The following is a 12,384-nucleotide window of genomic DNA, read 5'->3' on the forward strand; positions in this document are numbered from 1 at the left end:
TGCGCCATAACTTACGAACGCTTTCACTGATTTTGTTTTGTTTTGTTTTGTTGGGGTTTTTTTGGGAGGGGGTGGGGTCCTGTGGAAGAAGTTTGTAGAGTATACAGTATGTCAAGTTGGCACAAAGCTTCAAAATATTCATTGTGGAGATATGTCCTTTTGCATTTCTTGGATGACAGCTCTACATATTTACTCAAATGAAACTAATGTTCAGCAACACATATCCTCACTATATATTTTATAACCGAGGCACAATTCAATTTTGTCTAGTTCAATTTGCATGTATTTATAATGTGACCAAAATAAAATTCTTTCTTCTGTAAAACATTATTTCCTCTTAACCTCCTCTGCTGACAAAATAACATTCAAAGAAACTCACATTTTGTAAATGATAAGCATCATATGAGGATAACAAAAACATCTCTTTGCACATAAAATTGAAAACAGTCATTCATCTAAGAAGAAATAACAGACTCTCATGTCTCAAATAGAATATATCCATATACTTCATGATGGACTCCTTTACATCCTAAATCTGTGTCACTGCATTCAAGATGCACATTACAATTTTCCCCTGGTAATGAGGACGAGGGTAGATGGGTAATGAAGCAGCGTCTAACCTTCTCCCCATCAAAAGCCCCATCCCAATCCCTAACCCAATCCCCACCCCCTAATCCAGAGCCTACCCCCACCAAACTCACCATCCTTCGGGGGCTCTGCACTGATAATTTATTGTACACGTACAATCACGGGGGAGATGTTCAGACGTGTGAGAACGGTGTCGCACAAACGAGGACAACAAGTTCATACCCTCACATAGACACAAAAACACACTCACACACACACACACATCTGCACATACACACAGACACAGACACACAAACATGCACATACAACTGCATACTGGTGTTTAGTGAAACACACATCCTAAAGCGTGGGTGGATAAATACACCACGAGTGCTGTGCTCCTTTAGAATGTGATAGATCTTTGATCTTTAACGCCTCCCATAGATTGGACTGCATCCAGCATTCAAAATGAATCTTACGTGGGTGGGAAAGATGGTGCAATGTCCCTTTCATATCAACAACAGCAGCAAACAAAGGAATATACATTGTATACACATCACTTTCTCCTCCTACTATCTGTTCTACATGTGAGCTTTACATGTACCTTCTGGTAATTAATTAACCTCTTTGTGCACTTTGAATGCTGATTAGCACAGAACCCCATAGGGCTGTACACACTGTGCAAAGTCCCTGGCACAAAAAGGGTTAAATTTCTAGAATTCTACACTTTTTCTGCCTCAGTGAATCAGCACTCGATCCTCTTCCACCTTTTATGTTTCAATTTTCATTTCCATGTTGGTTTTTCATTATTCTCAGAATTGTTCTCTCTCCTCTCCTTTTCTATCTTTTTAATCAGTCTGTCAGCTGAAATATCACAAGTTCCTACAATCACTGAACTATCGTACAGATCGAGATCAAAAACATTTTGTTTTTTCTACATCATCACAATGAACAGTTTTTCAGTCATCCATCACCAGTTTTGTTGATTGAGCTCACACCCTCAGGTTTGGATGGTGTATTGTTCACATTCAGTGATAGTCCTATTTTTTCATTTGTATTTATTTGTATTTGACTTAAGTGCATATTTTTGTGTAATAATGTATTACTTGACATTGTTTGTAACTGTGTTACATTGATATAGCTGATTCTGTGTGAATGCACTGGTTGGGGAGGAAGGCCTCGAGCCTCCGTGATTAAGTTTGCCTTTTCCTCCCCTGGCAACCAGCGGTATACACCTAGAATCACCACAATTTTTATAATACGTAATATAATTTTCTGTTTGTATTATAAATGTTGAATTGCCAAATAAATAAATAATGATATTGATAATGGTTTTACATGCTGTGATAATGCAGTTTGTATTCACAGAAATAAGTGCTGTTTTAATATCGAATGGATCAGTGACGTCTTCATTTGATAGCAATTACCAACCAACCTAACACACATGAGAGCTTTAGTGCTTCTTACTCTACAATGTAGATGCAAAATTCAATGACCTATCCTAGAATTTAGCACACATCAATGGAACAAGAAAATGAAATTGCACATCCTCTTCCAATGTATAATATCTTATTTTGTGTATAATATATAATTTGTATACACTGTATAACATATATAATATATTACATTATATTATATGTTAATATATTAACATATAATATATTAATCTGTGTTACGTTTTGTGGGAAAAAGAAGAATGAAAATATATGAAATGAACTGAATTGAATTTTAGAGGAACTGAGAATATGGAAATGAATGCTAAATAAATGAACGAGGGGGGGGGGGGGGTGGGGAGGCATACCTTGTTTTGATGTAATACTTGTAAGGCTCTGTTCACATTGTTCAGCTGGTGCACTCGCATGAATCCACGCTCTCGTTTCTGCAGAGAGAAAAGAGAGAGAAAGAAATATAATACATATCATGCTGGTAGACAGGCCGATTCCAAAGTCAACAGTATCTATAGACAATACGTTCAGATGATTTAGCAGAGAGGGGAAAAAAATGAATTATGGCACAGTATGTTTGCTGAGCTATTACATGTGGGACTAAGAGAGAGACAGAGAGAGTATAAAGATAAAGAAAGAAAAAAAAGGAACGTGGGTGAAGGAAAATGGTATCTATAAAGGACATTTATACCATTAGCGAACACATAGGTCATGTGCATGCTTTTAGGGATGCATTTTTGTCATTTTATCCATCAGAAGTCGTTCTAGGATAAATGGATATTTCACAGACTTCCAGCAGAAAAAGCATGTTTCATAATGTGTGCATGATTAATACAGGAAATGATATTTTTGCATGTTCACAGTATTCATATGTTCATACACCCTATCTTGCTATTGCAAAGATACACACTGAAATTTAACACAATGAATTCATCGTTGTCTTTACAAGTGATTGAATGTACAGTACAAACTATGTCTGTCTACATGTCTGCTGTTGTTGTTGTTTTTTCGGGGGGGGGGGGAGGTAAATGTTGCTTGCTATTGAGATCACATGGCAAGCATGTACTTTCTCCCTCGCCAGCTTGCTTTTTAAGGAACCTACTGACTGAAGATATCATATATACACAGAGACTCCAACTCTCCCGTTTTCGTCGGGAGATCTCCCGCCGAAAGCCCATTTTTGCAAAATCTTCCGTTCTCCCGCTTGAGAATTAATTTCTCCTGCCCTGGCTCTGTGTCTCCCATTGGAAAGAATTTCTTACTTATTGCCATCGTATGTTAAAAAATAAGAATTAGATAGCACGAGCGAGCATCTAGAACCTTAGAGCTTCCAGGGCCCTTAAGCAGGCCCTGGGACCCCGGCCACAAGGAACTTTGCGCTTTGCGCACATCAACTTGGAGTCTCCTGTTTGCTAGGGATTTCATGCGGGAGAATCTCCAGATCAGAAGGTGCTTGGGGTTGGAGTCTCTGTATACACTGTAGATATGGACCGCTTTTTGGAACATTGTATTGGAACAGTCACCAACACCATCCAATATGACACACGGGTCTGCCGAGGGGGGGGGGGGGGGGGAAATGAAGGCGGTAAGTCAAAAGCTCATTCAAAAAATCCTGACGTCCTGGAATACTCTTTCTCATCTTTTCTCATCACATCAGTATTACTGCGTATGCCGTAACTTTCGCGAGGTTTTTTTTGTTGTTGCAAATTTCACGAGTCCTGTGCTATTCATAGATTTTAAGAAATATTTGAGAAAATATTAACTCTGATCCCAATGTGCATACATACATTTCTCCTTCAATACTGTAATTTACAATCACAATAATAATAATAATATTGTTTTGGATATAAACTCCAAATTTTATTGTCCAAGAATGGAAATTCATTTTGCCCAATTGATCGTGGGCCCGGCAGCCACTGAGCAGCCCCAGATCGACGTTGCTCTAACCTTTTCAACTGTTGAACGGCAAACAAGGTAGCAGCAACTCCCATCTTTTAACGTCTTTTGGTATGACGCGGCCGGGGTTTGAACCCACGACCTCCCGATTGTGAGGGCAGCCACTCTACTCACTGAGCCAACACATCGGTACTCATTTAACCACTCACAAAATTGTCAGGAAGTCCTGATTTGCAAAAAAAATAGACACACTGAATATAAATTATGGCATTTATACAGGATACCACCAATAATATCTACTAACTATGACATGAGCCAAGAGTAAAAATATCAGCATCACACTACTGCAGGTATAATACAGATGTTTAGATACAGGTGTATACATACTATAATTATGTATATATACACACACAAACACACGCACACACACACACACACACACACACACACACATATCTTAGTATTGTATCAGTGTATGTATATAAGTATATGTATACACGCAGAGATACCAGGTTACAAATACCTTAGTTGGTAAGATGGTAAGTGCACTACAATGTACAGAGAGCCAGCGCTTATTTCACATCTTACCCCGATAGCTACACTGTCAATGCCCATCTGGGCTTTTGTCACTGAAAAGCACCATCGTGTTTACAGCTCCTGTCGCAAAATATCAGTCAAAATGATGAATAGCATTTGTTCATCATTTGAAAAGAGAGCTGCTAGTCTCATTCATTACTGTTTGTGTTTATTCCATTGTAACAAATGATAGCAATTTTAGATATGCAAGTTTTTCAACACACAACAGTTCCATTAGGAGTAACTTCTTTTTTTTTCAAAATGGCATGTACACTCTGAGATAAAGAGGGCTCTATTTATGTCACTAACAGCATTAGTTGTTTTACATAGTCTCTGAATCTGCATCATTCGCCATATGGGACTACAACACAGTTTGTTGTGCTACGCATCACCATCAAAATGTTGTAACAACAAAAATGTTTTAAAAATATATCAACTAAAGATGCCATCACACTCTATGCTTTTTGTCTCAGCTGCACGCACATGGTTTAGCCTCATTTACTGTTCCCTTTGAGGTACAGTATATCCTTCTAAGACACCTTGGACAGAGAAATACGACACTTAAGAATAAACATTCAGTATGTATCTCGAAGGCAGCTAATTTCACAAGCATCGTGACGTGCGACAGTTCTGGTTGTCGCGATGTTTGTTTTCGCTTACACCTGCTTCACGATTTCACACACAAACACAGCGTAAACTGTGAGTCTGTAGCAGACACAGAAAGTAATGTGGAGAATCATGAAGTTAAAGCCTGACATTTATTTGGAGAAAGGATTCCGGAACGTGGGAGTACACGGAGCATATCGTGGCTGGACTTTTCACAGAAGCCGTCGCGCTGCTAGAAATGTTGGTACTAGTCACCAGAGTGCAAAACCAGCTGGGTACATAAGGTGACAGATTGACTAAAGTCAGAATGGGGGAGGGGGAGGAGGGGCAAAAAATCCATGAAAAAATGGGGTCAGGAACGCTCAAGAAGGAATGGTGGTCAAGGAATGGGTGCAGTTTATACACCTTTGTGGGGGAGACTTGCTATACAGCATGGAACGATTAGAGAGATGAACAGATAGACAACAGCAGACAGAAGAAGACAAAAACAAACAATAACAAATAGAGACATGCACATTAAGATTCTTCAATGAAGTTTTGAAAGACAGAGAGAGAACACAAGATATATTCCAACATAAGATACAAAAGGGGAAAGAGGAGGAAAATATATTTATGAATAAAAAGGAGGGATGAAACTTGGCAAGACACTAATAGAAACAGGTGAGAAAATACAGCATACAAAACAAAGACAGAGACAAGCACTTCCACATGCCACAGATTAAACTTTCAGAAGATTTTTATGATTTTATATACAGAATACTGTATGAGAAACAAATATCTTCAAAATCCTACAATGGCTTTACTAACAATCATTCATTTCATACAGAACTATCTGAACATTCTCCTTTTAAACATTTATAATTCAACAATTATGGTAACGATTCTTATGCAGTGTCATAATGGAACAGCAAACTAAACAAATAGATAATGAGATCTGCTTACGATAATGTTCACTTTAAATTTCATGGCCAATTCAATTATTTGCTAAGTGATACCATATTTTACATAAAATATTTTTACAAAACAGAAAGGGAAGTCATGATGGAAACTGGGAAAATTTCAAGAGGATTTTTTTTTGAAATCAGAAAAAAAAACACACTTCATTATCACAAGCACTTCCACCATGATTATCTTCTGTCAGGGGTGGAGCCTGAATTGGTTAGGGATCGAGAAAAGGGCACATTTAGACTTGGCTAACCCCTTCCAATCACTGCTTAATTTGAAACACCACTAGGCCGCGGGTCCATCAGTGCACACGCAATCCCAACATAAGTTGATTCGGCCAAAATTCCCACGGATCAGCCGCCTGTCAGTTTCCATTCGCTCTCCGCCCATATGGCCGAGACATCTGTCCCCGCGCTGAAATATTTTCCAATCGAGAACGTGTTGTACCCCTGTGGAGGGGTGCTTCTGCTAACCCGCAGCGTTTCGTGATGGTGGTGGGTAGGAGAGCAATTGAGTACTTTAAGGCAGCCATTCACACCAGAAAGCAACCATACGACTTGCTTGTGTTGTAACAGTTGCTGGAATTTTTAGGAATGCATTCTGTTCTGGGCATGTTATGCAGTAGCCCTCTATTGGCAAACACTCTTCCGTTTAGTCACACAAGGGATCTTTTATGGCTAGCATAGCAACATATAGATATTTGGAAAGATACTTAGCTGTTCCCATCGTAATTTCTTCAAACATGAGTCACTTGCGTGGTCAGCATTATACCTGAAGCAGAGCCTACATTTAATTTCAGTTGGGCTGTCCAAAATTTAAAATGTTTGTTGTTGTCTTGTATAAGAAAATCAAAGCTCTCCACAATCCATCGACAGCTAGAATAATTTGTTCCTTTCTCGCCTCCATAAACATGATTTCATGCACTATCAACCAAAGCAGACCTATGGGGATACACTTAATGCTCCATAACCGTGTCTTAATATCTCCCCCCCCCCCCCCATTTCTCATAGACAAATGCATCTATGCACATAATGCAGGTCTACCAACATTCCCACATCCAAATCAGGGAGATATCTGTGTGTTACATGCATTTCAATGGGGGAAAATGATTCCCAAATCAGGGAGATTCTAATATTCTCTTATAAATTCAGACATGAACAGATTTTGACATTTTCAGGGAGACTCCTGCAGAATCAGAGAGACTTGGCAGCTCTGCATAATACTCAACAAAGCAAAACTATCATTTTCTTCTCTCACTCTCCCCTCTCTCCCTCGTTTACACACAAACACACACACACACACACACACACACAAACAAACATACACACACACACACACAAACAAACAAACACACACACACAAATGCACATGCACATGTCAAGTTTAAGCTTATGTTGCAATTCCTTTGCGTGTTCGTTACCTTGAATAATGTAGCTCTCTTAGAGTTGTATACTATTTCAATAACTGCTTCTTATCAATGTATACTTATCGTATACGATGTATATACTGTCTTAGCTATATGAGATGTACTTGCATACATTTTGTATGCACTCCTATTTTGTGAACACGCATGAAATCTTGAAATAATAATAATAATAATAAGAAGAAGAAGAAAAAGTTGGGTTTTTTTCACCTCCCCTCTCTCTCTTATACAGAACACACGCTCACACACAAATACACATGCACTTAATATCCATCAAAGCAAACATATCTTTTCCTTCTCTCTCTCCCCTATCACCTCTTTCTCTTGCTCACTAATACAGACAGACAAACAGACAGACAGACAGACACACACACACACACACAAATACACATGCACTTAATATGGATCTATCAAAGTAAACATATATTTTCCTTCTCTCTCTCCTCTCTCACCTCTTTCTCTCGCTGACTCACTCACACACACACACACACACACACACACACACACAAACACACACACACACACACAAACACACAAACACACACACACACACACACACATACACACACACACACACACACACACATACACACACACACAAACCTGCATACACTTGTATATTATCCATGTAAAGATTACAGAGAAGTCAAAACATAGTGTTTGCATTTACAATAATACATTCACAAGCCAACTGAATGCAAGCAGCTGAAAAGTTCATACACATCCAGAAAAATGTTATTTAGCTTGGCCTCATTTCTTTCAATACTAAACAAAAAACAATAGCAGGTGCATGCGAGGCAGATATTGCTTGCTTCAATTTCGTTTGCTCTTTCCCCCCGTCATACACCAATATCACATCTCTTGCATCCAGTTCATTCATACTGTATGATGCCATCAACAACGTCGCAATACTGCGAGCAAAGGAAAACACTGCTTCCAGACGAAAAAAGCATCATCGCACATGTGATAAAGTATGCGTCACATAATTTTGATGTATAGGGTCGACAGGTAGGCGAGTACATAGCAGTTATCATGCATGCCTTCTTTTTTCTTCATTATTTTTTGGGGGTAGGGTAGGGGAGGAGGATGGGGTATGTGTCCATCACCGTCCACCTGCACCTTAATATTGTGTTTGTGGTCTTGCATGTCGTATGTTGCAATAAGGTCAACTTCAAACAACTTGCCGCCACTGCAGGTTTACCTTTGACTGCTGATGTTGTTTGCTGTTTTTTCCAAGAGTACACGGTGAAACATATCAAAACATGGATCAAATATTAAGGGAAGGACATATCTCTCCAGGTGGCTCACAAATCTCAATATTCGGTGGATCTATGGTCCTGATGTGGTAAATAAAAATTGGATGCCATGACTTTTCAATTGATTGATTTAGGTTTATTAAGGGGGTGCAGAGAGGTTCTTCCTATGGTTTTGAGAAAGTTTCACCATTCTCATCCCAGCACAATGAAAGCTGCCCCTCCCCCCCCCAAAAAAAAAAATAGAATTCAAAGAATATGACATATATTGTAAATTCCTGCTCAGTAAGAAGCCCCTTTCACACACACAAAACTCATCAGCTTAATTTCCATCATCACTACACAATGGCAATTGTCATGATCAACATCATTTTTAGAGACATTACGAGGCTCAGAAATAACGAGCAACTTTCTTTCATGACAACAGACCTCCAATGTAGTTCCTCCCATTTTCCAGTTAACCCTTTCTATGCCTATGCCAGAGAACTTGGGACAGTGTGTTTAACGCCATCAAGTTTCTATGCCAATCGGCATTCAAAGCCCACAGAAGGCTTAATACCTTAAATGATTGAAGAACTGTAGTTGGCATTAAAGCTCATGGAGTAAGGCAACAAAGTTGATATAATTTTGCATTCATCAATTAGAAAAAAAAAGTCACTTTATCATTTTCTTTTTCCCTTTCCATTTCAGGTGTTGTTATTTATAGTTATCTTGCAAATTCACTCCTTAGAATTTGCCAATTAAAACAAACATTGTGTGACACCCCCCCCCCCCCCCCCCCCAAAAAAAAAAAATGCAATGATCAATGCAAACATTTTCCTTCCCTTTCTACTTTGAATAGTGTTATATTCTATCAATTATTTCATGATAATATTGAGTTATGCTATGGTTACCTTTCCTAAAACTATCATCTGAGTTGGTTTAAAATTACAATGAACATTGTGTGACAATGAAAAGAAAATGAGGATGTTATATTTACTGGACTACAATGTGAATTATGTAAGAACTAAATGGCTTACTGTGTTCATAACAATGATGTTGGGCAATTTTGGACTAGTGCTTTTCAGGTCACATATGACTAAAAAAAATGTTACATCCTACAAATAAATCTCAAGTTTTAAAGGGACTGTACAGTACTGGTTGAGGTAAGGATTCATGTTTTGAACATTCCTAAGTGAGATAATGAAAAGCCTCTCATGAAATATGAAAGAGCATGTAATTTTAAGAAGGATTCAACGTTCATTTGATGAAAATTGGTTTTCAAATGGCTGAGATATCCCAAAAAGTGCTAATAATAAAAGGCGACATGCCACAACTTTATTAGGATCTCTTTGTTTCACCTTGTTTTTGGATATCTCAGCCATTTCAAAACCGATTTTTCATCGAATAAACATTTCATACCCCTTAGAACTGCATGCTCTTTGACATCTCAGAGTGATTTCTGAATATCTCGCAAAACGTTAAAAGCTAAATCTTCACCTCGACCAGAACTGTACACACCCTTCAATGTCATACTTTCAAATCCATGACAAATTGATTCTCAAAATACTATGCCTCTTGCACCAATAATGTGGAAAACTAGAACATGTTCAATCACATTCTTTTTGACACCTTCAGAAGCTCCATTCATGTGCAGCCATTAAACCACAGTAAATATTATGTAGGGATTCTACACAGTCACTACAAACCCTTCCAAACAACTGTTCGCAAAATACACGGCTGCGACCTCAAGTGTAGACCCACCAGGGCTTAAAGAAGAAAGGTAGAGAGAAAGATAGATCTAGATAGATAGATAGATAGATAGAAAGATAGATACACACTGAAAAGAGGAGGATCTCTTTACAAAGTATAAGTTGCACAGTGCCTGGATTGTGCCAGCGATTGAACACCGAAGCCGCTTTAGAAGCCACGCTGGATGGGATGCGAATTGTAATGGATGATGCAGCGAGATGCAAGTGTCAACAGTTATCCACCTCTTCATCTTCTTCTCCTGCTTGTAATGCTACCCCCTTCTTGGCTCTACATCTGCCTCTCTTCAAGGCTGTTTTCGACTATGCATAACATACCCCACTATCCCTCGATACAAAAAAGAAAGAAACATGAGTGCCTACAGCAAGTTATCTCTCCCTCTCCTTCTCTCCACGGTAACCATGCACACAAATCCTAGTTGATCAAGCTCTTCAGTAGCCCCTCGTAAAAGATGCTTTGGAGTGGTGGATATTTTCGGCTATGCACCTTGGTTCAAGAGGGTCTGAATGTCAAACTGTCCGCCTCTTAAGAAGCTGCAATATTATTCATTGGGTTATACTCAAGTAAAGTTTCTCATCCAGGCTATAAGCAAAGTCTCTCATCCAGGCTATAAAAGATCATATAATGGTGAAAATGTTCACACATTTTGCACAACCAGAAGCTTGCGCAAAAATAAAAGCATGCGATTATTTTTGCATTCTATACGTTCCAGAAGGTAATGTCCTGATTCTGCGGAGTTAAAAGCAAGCGAGATTCATCATAACCGGCCGAGCTTGAAAATATCCCCTTTTACAGTATGCTATTCTACCACATAAGGGTCACATGAAGAGAGAATTTCAACAACCATCCACGTTTTCACTCTGCAGTGAGCTAATGAAATTTTGCTCACTTAGCTCACGCTCTTCACATAGTCTTGATTCCAGAGATGAAATGCTAACCCCAGCGAGGCAATCACAGTTTTTATGTCCATCCATCATCTACTCTCTTTCTCATCTCTCTTTCTATATATCTCATTCTTTCTTTTTCACCCTGAAGTAAGAACAGGAAGCGTGATGGTGTTTTCTACAGTCTTGATTACCTTAGTCAGAGCAGTATACATTGTACCTTGTGAAAGATAGTGAGAGGTTAACACAAACAATAGTAAAAAACAGCAGCACCTAAATATCGTGAGCTGAGAACAAAAAAGGCGAAGTTCTAAGATTTGAGCATAAATAAAAATGAAACAATTTTCATGAAATAAAAAGTTAATTTAATCAAAAGTGGGTAGATTTATAAGCATTGTTCTAAATATCGGGTGAAAATAGCGCCCTTAATGGATTTGATTAAACAACAATTTAGTGAAAATGAAAATAATTAAAAATTGACGCCATAATGTAGAGGAGATAGAGCTCTATAATGTGATACCACTAATTCAGTGCCCCCAAATTTGCTTTAACAGCCATCTGGTTCTCAGCGGATGATATACACACACATATCACATTAAGATCTTTTTCCTCATCAACTTATTAATGAATATTTCTTCTTCTTTTTTTTTCAGATGCTTGCAGGCAAGATTTGTGACAATTGAATCCCAGAGAAAACAGCAACGGCAGGTTTCCATTGTGACATTTACAAACAGCTATAGCTTAAACCAAGCGGTAGGAGACATTTGACCAAAGAATGAGATCTTGAATGAGACAAAAAAACAAATCCAGAAATAGCATGTGAATGTCAGAAGGCTATCACATGTACTTCACTTTGAAAGCAATAGTCAGGTTCACACAACGTTTCTAATCCTTCAGATTTACTCAAGGTTTAATACTTCAATGATTAGCTTGTAGCTTTAGACTACATTAATGTGCATCCACACAACACCTGATTACGCTTTTGAGAGAGAGTCCAGGGCCCCGTTTTATCAAAAGATAAAATCGATTTTAAATTTCCT

At 38.4% G+C, this 12,384-nt stretch overlaps 1 protein-coding gene across 1 annotated transcript in view; it reads right to left on the reverse strand.

The window, feature by feature from the left end:
• LOC139737247 (dystrophin-like) overlaps positions 1-12,384 on the reverse strand; it is a 466,340-nt gene that overhangs the window by 303,405 nt on the left and 150,551 nt on the right. The window contains exon 5 of the mRNA XM_071647923.1: positions 2,369-2,446. Within this exon, the coding sequence (XP_071504024.1) occupies positions 2,369-2,446 (78 nt within the window). The remainder of the gene's footprint in view (positions 1-2,368; positions 2,447-12,384) is intronic.

This window comes from Diadema antillarum, unplaced genomic scaffold, assembly GCF_040938485.1.
Source record: "Diadema antillarum isolate AM-2024a unplaced genomic scaffold, OU_Dant_1.0 seq00000687_RagTag, whole genome shotgun sequence".
NCBI lineage: Eukaryota > Metazoa > Echinodermata > Echinoidea > Diadematoida > Diadematidae > Diadema > Diadema antillarum.